The sequence below is a fragment of the Primulina eburnea genome, chromosome 2, assembly GCF_022965805.1.
Source record: "Primulina eburnea isolate SZY01 chromosome 2, ASM2296580v1, whole genome shotgun sequence".
In the NCBI taxonomy this organism is placed as follows: Eukaryota; Viridiplantae; Streptophyta; class Magnoliopsida; order Lamiales; family Gesneriaceae; genus Primulina; species Primulina eburnea.
Genome location: NC_133102.1, coordinates 44,996,764 through 45,012,400, shown reverse-complemented (window position 1 = coordinate 45,012,400; position 15,637 = coordinate 44,996,764). Strand labels below are relative to the sequence as shown.

Genomic DNA, 15,637 nt, shown 5'->3' with positions numbered 1-15,637 from the left:
GCATGTATTAATGACCAACATAAATATTCAAAATATCAAAAGAAACAAAACCCTACTTATAAGAACATGCTGTATGTTGATAATGACTTGATCTAGACCATAAATGTAAGTATTTAATTCTTGAAATCAGAAATAACAAAATTTATATTTTAAAAAGTTCGTCTTTTCTTGGCCGCTCCTCCTTTCTCCGTCGCGCACCCACCAAGCCACACCCCTTCTTCTCTATATTACATCATTTTCTAAGTTTAATCTTTCCCTTTCATCTGGTTTTTATGAACGAACGTACTAGCTTTGAAAGAAAGTCCCCTCTTTTATTTCTTGAATCAGTCACTATATGGTGAAAAAGTCGGCTAAAAGGAGTTTATTTTCCCTAAACTTACTTTAAACTAAGATTTTCTAGGACACGAGAGATCTTCAATTTCCCTTCAACAGATCCCTTTGAACACACAAAAGGAAATAATTTTAACCCCTTTTTGGAAAAGTTGAACAGTCGATTTCCAACTGATTCATTTGCAGAATTTTCCTTCAAAATAAGACATAATATATGGATCGTTTAGCAATTCCTAATTGTCAGGTATCACTTCCAGTATAGTCCCTTTCTCTCTTTCTGTCCCTCTTTCGGTTTTATGAATTTTCTTCTTGTTCCTCCAAATCATTTTTCATCGTATATATAAATATTCTTTCTTTTCCTGTCATAACAATTATTTGCTGGTTTTAATTTATCCCCAATGGTGCAATTCACTGAAACATTACCCCCATTGAATCAAATTTCTCCATTTCCATCTCTTCCAATGAATAAGAACCAGCTTTTCGGGACCCGGCTCTGGCCAGGATTCCCGACGCCGAAATCGGTGGGAAATTTCGGGGATGCGAATTGCATGGAACAGTTGCTGATTCACTGCGCAAACGCCCTGGAAAACAATGACGCGACTCTTGCTCAACAAATATTGTGGGTTCTCAACAATATTGCTCCTCCGGACGGGGACTCGAATCAGCGGCTGACTTGCGGTTTCCTCCGAGCCCTCATCGCACGCGCCGCCAAGATTGGAACCTGCAAATTGCTCACCGCCATGGCTAATGTACAGGCAAATGATCTGGCCATGAACAATCATAAATTCTCTATCATCGAGCTCGCGGGATTCGTGGACTTGACTCCATGGCACAGGTTCGGTTTTACGGCCGCTAATGCGGCGGTTCTGGAAGCTGTCGAAGGTTACTCTGTGGTTCACATAGTGGACTTGAGTTTAACACATTGCATGCAAATTCCTACCCTTATTGATTCCATGTCCACGCGGCTCGACCCACCTCCGCTGATCAAGCTTACGGTAGCCGGTACCATGGAAGATTTCCCACCAATGTTAGATCTCTCTTACGAGGAACTAGGCCTGAAATTAATTAATTTCGCAAGATCCCGCAAGATCATAATGGACTTTAGAGTCATTCCTTCGAGTTCTAAAAATGGGTTCTCTTCTTTGATCGAGGAACTCAAACTGCAACATTTTGTACGTGCTCAAAATGGCGAGGCACTAGTGATAAATTGTCACATGATGCTTCACTACATCCCAGAAGAGACCCTATCAAATATTCCGAATCCACCTCAAATTTCGATCCGAACCTCGTCCAGGCTGTCACTTCGAACCATGTTTCTCGAGTCCATACGTGGTTTGGAGCCGACAATCGTCATATTAGTCGATGAAGATGCAGATTTCACATCAAGCAGCCTAGTGTACAGATTAAGATCGGCTTACAATTATCTATGGATACCCTATGATACAATGGACACTTTTCTTCCGCGGGGAAGCAAGCAGAGACAGTGGTATGAAGCGGACATTTATTGGAAAATAGAGAACGTGATTTCGAACGAGGGACCTCAGAGAGTTGAGAGGCTTGAACCAAAGAGCAAATGGGTGCAAAGAATGCACGATGCTAGTTTTCGAGGTGTAGGATTCAGCGAAGATGCGATTTTAGAGGTGAAGAGTATGTTGGACGAGCATGCAGCTGGTTGGGGAGTAAAGAAAGAAGAAGAAGATGTCGTGCTTACATGGAAAGGACACAATGTAGTTTTCGCTACTGCTTGGTTGCCTGTAATTTGATGGTGTCCATCGTATTGTGGGGAATTTTATTACACTATTTTCTTCCTAGATCAATATCTTGATTGTGATTCTTAGTCATGGATAGAAAATCATTCGAACTAGTACCATGCTTCATAGTTACGATCTCCCTGTAGGGCCCGAAAAGCTCCAGCGTCAGCATTCGAGCCGAGTTAATTTGGTTGTGGTGATTGAGACAGAGTAGCTATATAGGCTTCAAGCTTATTCACATGCACAAAGCTTGAGTTATGATTTACTTTATTACTATTATTTAAGTTACAATTTCTATCTTAAACTTTTCATGAATTATATATTTAATTTTAACGTTTCTTATTTAAAATAATAAAGAACATTTCCATGAAAATTCTAAAATTTGATATTGTAATTTGCTCATTTCAACTTTTTAGTCATGTATAGTCTAAGTTGCATTTTTCATTTAGTAAGTTGGTCCTTATTTTCACTCTTAGTTATTTCATAAAAACACTGAAAAATAATATTGTAACATTAGTTGTGTACGATAAAAAGATGGTTTGAGTCACAAATGATTTTTTCGTGAAATTCACCATGCATAAACTCTAGCGCGGGTGAGTTATTCAGATTTGTCACAAATGACTTCTTCAAAAAAAAAAAAAAACACAACATGATTGCAGAAATCCGAGATGATAGCTAGTAGGTTGGATTTTCATTTGGAGATCACGGATCGGACCTACGAAATCTGAAAGCATAAACAAGAATGGTAGAAGAGGTCGGAAGGTTGTTTCTGCGTAGTCCTTCCGATACTCAAGTCAGAATATAGAAAACATATAGAATATTTTGTGTGTACAATGTGAGTATATTAATTAATAAATAATAAATGAAACCTGATATTTATAGGAGAAGAATAAAGTTCTGATTTGGTGAGTCTAAATTCTCATAATCTTGGACGAGATTAGATTAACCTTCGCGGACTTTATTTTTTGTGGGCTACCCGTTAATGTCTAAGTGGGAGCTCTCCTAAGCAGGAGTGTGTCTATAGTTTGATCCAGTGGGAGCTCGACAGAGACATTCCCAATCGATACGTCACCCTAATCTGGGAGGTCGGCTCGGTTCGTGATGGGAGGTCGGCTACCTCTTTCTGATTGACGAGATTACGAGGGTTGGGAGATCGGCCTGAATGACACCTGAAGACTCTCACCAGCTTTGTATGAATGAGGAAATCTCCCAACGGACTCAGATATGTAGATGACCTTCCTGGACTTTTTGAATGCTGAAACCAAATCCACCTGAGCTATCAAGAGTGGGCCGGACCTATCTCCTATCCGGGGTATCACAACATTTAAAGTATTAAAGTATTATGAGCTAGCCATAAAAACGTTTGAAATATAACGATAGTTATTCAAAGAGAAAAAGATTGATCACAATATCTTGAAATAAAAGGGATGAGTTATCTTTTTCTCTCGAAATATCTCGTCTCTTGTGTTTCGCATTGGTATTTTATTTCGTATGCTTACGTAGATGAATGAGAAACTAACAAATTTAAAATTTTATTTCTAACAGAACACTATCAATACAAGTATTCTATTATGATGAGTTAAAGCTTCCACAATCGAAGCGAATATTTCCGTTTCACCTAATCTTGACTTTGACCCGACTCGACTTAGTTATAGCCTCAACAAAAGCATTGTTGAAAGTGAGTGGCCTTTTGTCCCAAGTATTCACGGTGAGCCTGGACCTTCGATCCCTGAACAAAACCTGGTCCGATGTGAACAGGCCTTTTCCATTTTGAAGGTTTATGAAGTAGAAATCGTGAATTACAACTCTACTATATCGTGCATTGATCTTTGCTGGCATTAGTGCTTTTTGCTTGTTGGTTTCATTATAATAAAGGGGCCCAATTTGACTTGGTTTCAAAATGTAGAATATATGTTGAATCACTGTTTAGTGGCCTACTAGGAACTGGGTTTCTCTCTTGAGCCGGACATGATCCATTTTGTTGGTGGTGTTGGGTCCACATCAATGGCAATTGTTGGGCCAACTTTTCTTGGGCACATTCTCTAATTGGCCCGCATATTGCTCGTCGAGCGATGGGTCCACTGGATTTTGACGGCTCAAATTGTATAATCTGTTTGAAAATTTGCTGCGGTGGGAGAAGCCTACGGTGTGGCATGCTGTAGACAATCAAGGGGTTACGATATTAATTATTTTATATTTAAATCTTATTATATGATATACACCTTATTATTATTTATAAAAAGTTCGTTCAAAAATTAATCAAGTTACCCTATTGACTGCAACAATATGAAAATTAGGGACACAAAATAATAGAAATAATGTTTTTGGTCCTGCAGTCTATAAGCTGATTTTAGATTGAAAAAATATTCAAATATTGTATGGGATTTTTCTAAAATCACTTAATTTTAAGCTCGTCAAAACTTGTGAATCTATTTACAAAGATGTAATAGCTCCAAGAAAGTCATTTTTTTAAATAAATAGTTGACTAAAATTATTTTAAAAAATTTCTCTTCCGAGAAGACAATAACGATGGTAGAATATAACTTTACTGTGTATATATCCTTTTCTTAATAGTAAAACATGAAAATCACTGTGTATATATCCTTTTCTTAATTCGTAAAACATGAAAATAAATGCACTAAAAAGCAAATGTTTGACAATTAAATCCAATTTTCATTACTCGTGGATCAAGAACCATGTTCCAACTTGCAATAGAGCATGCACCCGTGTCAGCATTTGTTCCTTCATGGATTTTTTAAAGAATTTCAGAAGCTTCAATCATGTGTATGTGTGTGTCAGTGTGTGTATTATATATCTATATAGAAAAACCCCTTTTCGAATCCTTTTTATATTTTATTATCATACATAATTCGTTTTAGGGTTCCTCAGGGTTCACTCGATCCTACTTCTGTGGGCACTGTCCGCAAAGGTCGATCCAACGGCTCGGATTTTTCCGAATCAATTTTTTTTTTTACATGGAGGTGAGCCCGGATCACTCATGTGGAGTGATCCGGGCCGTTCATTGCCCATGCAGACAGTGAAACAAACCCTTTTTTTAGTATTTAGCAGCACAATTAATTTAATTTATCAAAGAAGAAATGATTAACAAAATGGTTGAAGATGAAGGAATTATGTGGTGATTGAGTTCGAAAACGGAGCCCTCAGCCACGCTCAGTTCCTCTGCATTGGGAATGTAGCCCCTACTCCCTAGCAAGGGTAAATGAGGAAAACAACATCTTTACACTGCGTTTGGTATGCAGGATTAGCTAGGGTTGTGGTACTTTGTCCAGCCTTATCCAGTGTTTGGTTGAATTTTAATTAAACCAACCCAATCACATTTCCAATGGATTATGTTGGAGAAGCCTGGTTAAATTTAACCCATGCCACAGCCCATTATAAATTGTCCTGCTTTCTATCCAAGGTGTTATTTCCTTTAATACCCTTTCTTCAAACATTTATTACACACAAAAGTCTTCGAGCAGCTGTAGAATTTCGTACGAAGGAACCCTCGAGTGCAGGTTAGGTTTTTTCATGTCTGCGATGAAATCTTCGAAAAACATGTTTAAGTGTTTAAATTCTTTGCCTTACACTTCAATTTGATTAAGCTGTTGTGTTACCTGCGTTTTTTAAGGTTAAATTTTCGGATCTATTGTGCGAATTTTTTTCAGAATGTGGAGGAATCGTGCACTGTGGCGTTAATTAACCTTTGTTTCTTTTTTGTTTCATGCGTACAATATGTTGTTTTCTATTTTGGGTGGAAATAGTTTAATTCAATCGTGTCTTGTTTTTTGTTTCTCTACTCTTTCTTAGAGTAAAGCGTTGTTTATTGCCTTTGCATGATATGCTTCTGCCTACCTCCTTACTCCTTGTCGTCACTGTTACTTAATTACTTTTCAAAAGAGAAATTGAATTTAAATTTGTCAACTAACTCAGAAGACATTGCGGTTCATACTTTGTTCTAATTTATAATTTAATTTATTTTTTGTTACTGTGATCAGACATGAGAAAAGGAATTAGGTCCTCCACTTAACAGTATTGTCTTCCTGTACAACATATGAGGTTCTATTGTGTATTTGTAAACTCATTTTCGACCACATTTGCAATTAAAATTTCTTATCAAGTATCTTCACTAGATGACAATTATGCGTACACGCATTCAACTTCTTCTGATGCTTCACCAAATCATGTGTGGCTCCTTTTTAATTTTGTTAATCCTGAGACGACAAAGAATGAAGTTACGTTCCAAACGACTGTGCCACACGCGTTCAACAACAATCACCTACAGCATGACAGAAAGAATGAATGTGCAAATGACCCATTTGCACCGTATTATTGAAATAGGAGATGTTCAGTGTGTTGTGAACTTGCGAATGAATAGAAATGCGTTTGCACGACTGTGTTACTTGCTGACGAATGTCGGAGGACTAGTCGACTCCTCATATGTTCGTATTGAAGAAAAGGTGACAATGTTTCTGTCTATATTGGCTCATCACAAGAAAAATCGACTTGTTGGTCATGACTACATACGTAGTGGGCATACTATCAGCACCCATTTCCATCAAGTGCTCCGTGCAATGCTGATGTTACATCCTATACTACTGGTTAAACCATCCCCTGTTGATGATGCTTGCACTAACGAATCTTGGAAATGGTTCAAGGTAAGGTCAAGTTCTTGTTAACCATTACTATAAAGTAAACCTTTTAATTAATCATGTACAAAGATGGTGATACTGACATTAATATGTACGTATTATGCTTAAATTGTACAGGGCTGTCTCGGTGCTCTGGACGGAACGTATGTAAGTGTACATGTACCAACCAAGGAGAAGGCCCGATATAGAACAAGAAAAGGTACTATTGCAGTGAACGTTCTTGGTGTTTGCGACCACGACATGAAGTTCATATATGCACTTACCGGGTGGGAGGGATCTGCAGCAGATGCTAGAGTTCTTAAAGATGCATTGACTCGTGATGACACAATGAAAATTCCACGAGGTTCTGTTAAAACTGAGTCTTTACTTTTAAACATTGCTTTTCTTCTTCTTTTTAATTTTGTTTGCAAACTTAATATTTCCAGGTTGTTATTACTTATGTGACAATGGGTATGCCAATGTTGAGGGATGCTTGACTCCGTACAGACGAGTACGATATCATAGGGATGCTTGGGGAAACCGTGCAAATGGCCCACAAAATTATAAGGAGTTATTTAATTGGAGACACGCACAAGCATGAAACGTAATCGAAAGAGCATTTGGCTTGTTGAAAAAACGATGGGCCATACTTCGAAGTCCTTCATTCTATCCATTGAAGACTCAAAACCGAATAATAATGGCATGTATGTTGTTGCATAACTTCATCCGGTCTGAAATGCCCGAAGATCCAATTGAGGAACTGAACGATGATGTAGTGAGTCCGGCCAATGACACACAAGATGATTTCATCAACGTCTTCGAATCATCGGAGGAGTGGGACACGTGGAGGGAGAACCTCGCAATGTCGATGTGGAACAATTTTAACTAAAACAATCGGATTATTGTACTTATGTTGTTTGACCTTCTAAGGACATGTACTTGTGTTGTGTCATTTGATGTTCATGACTTTTTAAATGTTGAGAAATTGATTGCAATTTACGTTATTTTGGTTTCATGCATTGTTCGTTTATTAAATTTCATTATCCTTATTAAAACATGTGTTTGTCATTTAAATGTATCCTCTCGTTGACATCCATAACTAGTGGGTTGTTTTATTTGCAGGAGTAGTACACCAACAGTGTCGATTTCCTAGTTATGGAAAGTGGAGCAACTTTGGAGAGTTTTGTTGGCAAAGCCAGAAAAGCTGATAAGACGAGACGTACTTGGAGTGAACGTGAAGAAGAGTGTTTGATACAAGCACTCAAAGAAGCTTGTGCAGAAGGTTGGAAGAGCGGCAATGGATTTCGGCCAGGCTACTTATCTTTTCTTGAAAATCGTATGAAAGTGTCATTCCCTGAAACTAACTTACGTGGCAACCCACACATTAACTCCAAGGTACACGTTTGGAAGAAATTGTATGGATCTTTAGTAACAATATTAAGTAAAAGTGGTGTTGGATGGAACGACACAGAGAGGACAGTTGAAGCCTCGAACGACGTATGGGACGGACTAATTAAGGTATTGTTCTTGTCCTACATGTTCTCCAATTATGTGCTGCCCGAATGGTGTCGCATCTCAATGTTTTGTTTGTTACAATATTAGGCAGACAGTAATGCGCGCTCAGTGAGACACAAAAGGTGGGTGTATTACCATGACTGGTGCGAAATATTTGGTAACGATCGGGCTATCGGAGACAGAGCTGAACATTTCTCTGCAGCAGTACACGAGGTCCTCACAATGCCACCTGAAATGCCAAACAATATAGGTATGACCGTCGAGGATTTGTTTTCTACTGACGAGGGAGGTGCTGAGTCAATGTCTGCGTCTCTAACACCATCGTCTCGCCAAACTTCTACATCAAAGTCGAAGGGGAAGAAACGGAAGCAGGTGGATGTTGACGATGATGCCATAGTAGAGGCCATAAATAATTTCGCTTTGATCACAAAAGATACAATGACGGAGTTGATCAATCAATTGGCAAAAGAGAAAGATTCAGAAGATGAGAAGATGCGCACTGCACAAGAAAGTGTGTTGAAGGTAATGGAAAAAATTACAGAGTTCAGCGAAGACGAGAAAGTTACTGTGATTGAGTTATTGGTGGACAACCCTGCTAAGTTGGCATTGTTTTTGCGTTTGGGTGAATCAGGAAGATTGAGCTTAGCGCGACGGTTGCTAAAATGATGTAGCTGCTACCCGTTTGCTTGCTGCACTTTTGGGCTACTATTACATTTACATGCACTGAGATTTTGGCAAGTGAAGAACTGCTGTGCGTGTACAACTTTATGTGTATTTTGTAGACTTGTTGGTTTTGCAGTGTTAAATTGTGATGAATTTCGTATTGTTAAGTTTGGTTTGGGTTGAAGAATCTGGTTACTAATGTAAAATATGCACACTAGAATTTGTTAAACGTTTCGATATTATGTGCAATCAAAATATGCACACTAAAATATGCACACTAGAATTTGTTAAACGTTTCGATACTAATGTAAAATATGCACACTACAACGTACGAGTTTTGAATTTATGTGCAATCAAAAGGGGCACATTACACGGCATTTTTTTACGAATATTTCGTAACCATGCACTACTGCTTCGACCATTTAAGTTTCGATTGGCAAATGTGTTTGTTACGTTAAATTAAATTCCGTACGAATCTGGACAACATAAATTCATAAACTTTTAAGAGTGCTTACACATAACATACTACGCATACTGCACGCACAACACATTTTGCCACACCAGCTAAGCCACCTAGTCTTGCAAACAAAACCACGGAGTACATATTTAAACAACTATAATACAATCCAAAACAAAAAAGAGGTTCGTTGCAAGACCGCAGCAGTTACGCATGAAATTAACAATTTCAGCCACTTGAGTCATCCGATGTTTCGATCATGACCACCGGTACACAGTTCGTAGTTGCAATACGCTTCTTCTTCGAGCTAATTGCTTCAGTACAGCCACGTTTGTTGGACGCCAAATGCTTCATTATTTCTTCGTAGTACTTGTGGGAGTCACGGTCAAAACTCATTGTACTACCAACTGATTTCTTCACCGGTAGTGTAGGAGCAGTACAAACCTTTTTCCGGGTCTTCGAGGCTTCTGCAAGTTGCTCACCATCATCTTTTTCTTCGTCTGATACGAGGGACACCACTGGTATTTTGTACTTGCTCGTAACAGAAGCTTCGGAGTAAGTAGGGAGAGTAACAGACATTTTTTCGGCCTTCAGAAACTTCACTGGTATTTTCTTCAGTTTGCTTTGCAACGGTTCTTGCTTCACCATCCACTTAAGTAGACATGAACATGCATTTATTACACACGAAGCTAACAAAATAAATGTCATATCCTACAAGATCTCAACATTAATTGATTGGCAATTACAGGCAAAATAGGTCAAACTCTAGACATAGAGGGTCATTATACATATGTGAAGGACATTAAAGATAGCAGACAACCATAGGGAGACACGAAATAATAAAGTATGCGTAACAAGTGAATTCAAAGCTCATCTCATAAATCGTCCTACCTGTTTGTAACGAAACACCACAAGTGTGAAATCATGTAGAAGCTGTCATACATTTCAGTTTAATCAATTTTTCCTAAAAATGTAAACTACTGAAAATTACCTATATCGTATATTACTCATTTCTTACCTTTGCTTCAATGCATACTGTCCATGGGTGTACTCATTTCTTACCTTTGCTTCAAGACTAACGTAATGGGGCAGTGGAATCGAAATTAGAAAGCAACATCAAGATCTTCAATAATATGAAGTATAGTAGTTCGAGTAATTGAGTGAAAGAAGAACTAAATAACACAAACAAATACTTGTACATGCCACAACAAAATATTGACAACATTAGATCAACAAGACATACGATTTATAAAATCAACGTCTTGTCCATTTCGCACACACATGTTACATAACAATTAAACCTAGACACAACAGATTACTTACTTATAAATAATAGTAAGAAGCAGAAAAAACATCATGACACACAGTAATAGGGAAAAACACCCAAAACAACAGCAAACTTCTTCCATAGATAAAGGTTTGGGTTCCACTTCAAAAGTCGGTGGCTCGGATGTGGTCGATGCCATACCCGACTCCTTTTTCACATGTTGTTTCGTCTCATTGGTGTCTGCATTCTTCACAGTAGAACATTGTGAACTACAAGCTGCATTGCATGCTTGTGGCTGCCTGCGAAATGTTAGAGGAGAAGAGAGATTTCGGGATGAATTCGAACCCATTTCATTTTTCAATGACGATTCATTGCTCCCATAAACATTTTCGACATTAGAGTCATCGTACCAAAAGAAACGGTTACGATGTTTCAAACCGGCGGGACATATAAAGTAATATTGCCCCGGTCGGGTTGAGTATTGACCAGCTTGACGTAGAAGCATTAACCCATTGCCGCACTCGCATTGTGGTGGTGTCTTCACATCCATGAAAGCTATGTCAACATATTGATTGAATTAAATTTCAACTTAGTAACATTGCTACGTACATGTTGTTGAAATAAAGTTTTAAACAACTAATAATTTGGAAGGTAGTACAAAATTTGTACAACACAGAGGTAGTATAATATTTCTCATGCGGGACAGGGATAATGGAAATTCAATCCTATTAGCACGAAAAGAAGACAAATCGTTGGTCTATAATCAGTTCACATCCAACTGTACAACTTGCCACAAATTTCGTTTTTAATAAATTTATCAATTGTATTTGTAAAGAAATGTCTTCAAAATCGGAAAAAAAATTACAAATTATTTGTGCAAAACAGAAACAATTAAATTTTCACAGAGAAAATCACATTATCGGACAATCTGCAGGTTGGAGATCGAAATTTCTCACCACACAATAAGGGATCTGTTAATTTGTGTGGCTACTCCGATGGAAGACGAACTAGCGAACTCCAGCTTTCAAGCCGTCGGATTTAAGAGTCACCTCCAAAAATTCAAGATCCGCACGTTCTCGGGATGAATTCGGAAATATTTTCAGAACTTGTTACCTAGATGTGGCCGAGGGTTTTCTTCGAAGAAATGCTTGTGGAGGACAGGGGTGGAAGGAGATGTGAGGATAGCGAACAAAAGTTGGGCGGGATGTAATAATTGAACAAAAAATTGAAAGGGTAGTCTCGGTAAAAATAATTTGTGGAGTAGTTAATCAGGCCCGTTATAAAGCAAACCAAACGCAACAAGGATTTCAGAGAAGATTAAAAATTTGGGAATAATCATTTTTTTAATCATTTCACTGCTAATCATTCAGTAATCCTATCACTTGTACCAAACGCTGCCTTACAGTACTAATTACTTGACGGAGAAATCAATTTTAGAGGGAGAATGATTTCATCACGATTGGGGGTGTCAAAATTGGATCTGATCCGTCTATCTAATAATATTTGACTAAAAAAAAATCAGATTTGAGTGAGGGATTTTCGGGTTTGAGTCATGTCGGATTAGACATGATACTGAATGAAAAAAATGATAGAGATATGGTTGGGTTTGGTTGACCAGAAAATTTTAATTTTTTTTACAAATATATATATGTAATTAATAAATATTTTTTACATTTTTATATATTGTATATTAATATCATAATAATTTCTGTTAGACCAGATGTGTCGCTTAGCATATTCTTAACATGACATCTAGGCATAGTTTGGTACATATGAATATCACGGGCTTTCTAAAAAAATATCAAACATGGGATAATAAGGATTATTTCTCAATCTTTCTTATCTCATATACCAACCTATACCCTACTGTATATCTAGGACGAGATTGCTAGCTTGTAAAGGTATTTCCTTAAAGAAAGGAAAATTTTCATTTTTATTATGTGTAGATCTCTTTTTTCTATTTTGGTTTGTCTTAAAATTTCAATTTTAGTATCCTATCTTTTTTTAAAAAAAAATTTAGACATTTTTCCGACACGATACTAATATGATACCGATACGAATAGTGTCACATCAACACTCTAGATGAAAATGGATATAAGTTGCAAAAAATGAATGACATGTAACTAAAATTAAAATTTGATGATATAGATCGAAAATCAAACTTGAAAAAAAAACGTAAATGACCAAAATTGTAATATTTTTTTAAAAAAAATCAATAAATAACATAAATATTCACTAGAAATGTATTTGAAATCAAAAGCAAGAAATTAACAAAACATCATAAAATATGGGTTTTTATTTTATAATAATAATAAAAAAAAAACTAACAAAACATTAATCATTAAGTGAAGTAGAAAATTATTTCTTTCCAAAAGTAAACTGATTGATAACTGCCAAATCGTATACAAATTTGATAAACTCTATTATCTAATCTATTAATGTATCAGATCGTTTTATTATATATTCTCGCTCTTTACGACACATAATTAGCAAAAAGGACGATAAAAATCAATTACATCGTATTAGTTGAATCTCGAACACAAACAACCTTAGTTTTGGAAGAAGTAATTTATTAAATTAATTAGAAAAATAATTTTTTGGTTTACTTATTTGTATAATTTTGAGTTTTAGTCAATTAAGTTGTCAAACTTTTGGTCTTGTATAATAATTTTTAATTTCTGACTATTTTGGTCTAATTACTGACGTGACTAAAACTAAAAGCAGTCAATATTTTTCGGTATTAATATAAGAAATTTTCAATGTCATCTCAATACTCTTGATAAAATATGCTAAGAGATAACAATAAAAATAAAAAATCAAAGTCACTACACTAAAATCAAACTATTAATACTTATATAATTGACCAAAACCTAAAATATTGCTTGATAAATTTATAAAGTTTTCTTTAATTAATTTGAATGAATTTATTTTATTTTATTTTATTTTATTTTAATCTCATCTATTGATGTCTGAGGCGCCGTAGCTTATACATGTAACTTTCATGTACGTGTGATTCACTATGGCATGCCTTGCACTTTCATTTATTTATTTATTCATTCTTGAAGTGGCCTTTCTGATACAGAAGTATATTATATAATTTTCACAATATTTTAATAGTGACAGTAATGTATAATTAATAATATCCTGTATATGGTGAGTGCTGGATATGTCGGGGGCCATCTCTTTGGCAAAGTGGAATCAGATTGGCCAAAGGCACTGGGATTTGCTTGGCATGCCCTCTTTACCATCATTTAAACCAAATCCAAACTCCCATTTGCAACAAACAATTGCTTTGATATATTTCTGGTCTCCAAAACAAATTTATTATATTGTTTCTCCAATCCCATGTTTCTTAATTTGCATATCCAAATATTTCACCCCCACACATATATATATTAGCCAGCAAGTGTATAACATTATATATAGTTGAAGGCTTGAAGCTGAAGATCGAATAGCGAAACATATATATAGATCTCTGATGTTTTCTTGCTTCTTTGTCTTCTCCAGATGTGATTGTTTCTATTCAGGTAAGAAGATTTTTATTTTCCGCAAATTTGGTATTAAAAAAGGTTTATCTTCGAGTTAATTGATGTTTAGTTAATTTTAACTATTTTTTCTGATTGATTTTGTACTAAAGATATACTATGATTGTCGGAAGATAAAAAGGTTCTTGGTTTTAGCTCAATTCAGTATTTATTGAGAATTTACTATCTTTTTTTTGCTGAATTTATGCTTAGGAAATAAACTAGGGTATTCTTATTCTTACCCTTTTTTAGGAAATTAATATTTTTCTTTTCTTTTCGGTGAATGCTTTCTCCATTAATTTTTGAAAACTATTTTTCATATGTGTTGGTAAATAATATTGTACGTGAATATGGTTCTTGAATGAATATATAATATGATAAAATTAACAAAAATATATGAGCCAGCCAGCATGCATTTCAGCATATATATATACATGATCTTTAATGGAAACACTGTTCTTACGAAAAAGACAGGAAACCACGCTTACAGATATTTCACACGCAAAATAATTATCAATGCCCCAAACATTATGACACATAAAATTAATCAAAGAAGACGTACAAAAAACATGTGGGTTTTCACTGTCATGAACTTTTTAGCACGATACTTTCTCGCTACTCTTTATTGTCCATAAATTTCTCTGCCTGTGTTTCTTGATTGATCCGCAGGTGCTGTCCCAAGTACAAGATTGATCTCCATATCATATTCTAGATTTACTTCCAGAGGTAGGATTTCGATTTGGAAAGAAAATAGCTAGGAGTTCGTGTAGTAGTAGCTTTTTGGTTTCTCTATCTGCTATGGAGTCAAGGTTTCTGAATCCATACGACAAGGAATACATGAAAATGGCGATGCTAAAGCACGAGGAAACATTCCGGGATCAGGTCTACTTCCTTGATTTTTGGTTGCAGAATTTTATTCCAGGGCCTCAGTTGGATTTTATTAAATCAGTCTTTTGAATTTGTTGAAATTTTTTTCCAGGTTAATGAGCTACATCGTCTGTATCGAATCCAGAAAATGTTGATGAAGGAGATTGCTAAAAACAGGCACAGGCCCTGGAAATGTCTGAACCTAGAGAATCGGGCTGTGGAGTTCATATTTTCAGAACCCACGGGAGGAAAATGTAGGGTTTTAGAGATTGAAGATGATCATGAGAATGATCTTGAGCTGACGTTGGGCCCGAAGAGCTACAATCAGAAGAAAATTAAAGCTGCTGAGCAGACTGTTGCATCAGATCTCGGGCCGAGTTTTTCTTCTTCGAAGAGAACAAGAAATTCAACTAGAGAAGAATTGTTGAGCCAGAAGAAATGGGCCGGGCTGGAAATGAGTAACTTATCAAATCAAGAAAGATTAGATAATCCCCATTGGCATTTCAAGGTCTTAAGCTTGAATAAGGCTTGAAAATTGCGAATATTATTGTACCTTTTCGTCAACTGATTCTGTGAATGTTGATTAATGTGTCATTCAACTTCTCTTGGAATTATGGGATTTTGTCCTTCAA

At 36.2% G+C, this 15,637-nt stretch overlaps 2 protein-coding genes and 1 long non-coding RNA gene across 3 annotated transcripts; 2 read left to right on the top strand and 1 right to left on the bottom strand.

Moving 5' to 3' along the window:
* The first annotated feature begins 237 nt into the window (after positions 1–237).
* On the top strand, positions 238–2,411 carry LOC140824792 (scarecrow-like protein 32). The gene has a single exon (XM_073186340.1). It carries the CDS (start codon positions 729–731, stop codon positions 2,091–2,093), a length of 1,365 nt encoding a protein of 454 aa, XP_073042441.1. The 5' UTR covers positions 238–728; the 3' UTR covers positions 2,094–2,411.
* Positions 2,412–10,504: 8,093 nt separating this feature from the next.
* On the bottom strand, positions 10,505–12,007 carry LOC140824790 (uncharacterized). Its single transcript, XR_012116459.1, has 2 exons — positions 11,571–12,007; positions 10,505–11,169 (listed from the first exon to the last, which is right to left on the bottom strand). It is a non-coding gene; the product is annotated as an uncharacterized lncRNA (long non-coding RNA).
* Positions 12,008–13,768: 1,761 nt separating this feature from the next.
* Positions 13,769–15,637, top strand: LOC140824789 (uncharacterized). The gene is made up of 3 exons (XM_073186339.1): positions 13,769–14,141; positions 14,808–15,020; positions 15,118–15,637. The coding sequence occupies exons 2-3, from the start codon at positions 14,937–14,939 to the stop codon at positions 15,535–15,537; spliced, it is 504 nt and encodes a 167-aa protein (XP_073042440.1). The 5' UTR covers positions 13,769–14,141; positions 14,808–14,936; the 3' UTR covers positions 15,538–15,637.

Excerpts from the sequence above, each read along its gene's own strand:
- LOC140824792 (XM_073186340.1), top strand. The coding sequence starts at position 729 with ATGGTGCAATTCACTGAAACATTACCCCCATTGAATCAAATTTCTCCA.
- LOC140824789 (XM_073186339.1), top strand. The coding sequence starts at position 14,937 with ATGGAGTCAAGGTTTCTGAATCCATACGACAAGGAATACATGAAAATG. Across the intron at positions 15,021-15,117 it reads AGGAAACATTCCGGGATCAG|GTTAATGAGCTACATCGTCT; the intron begins GTCTACTTCCTT and ends ATTTTTTTCCAG.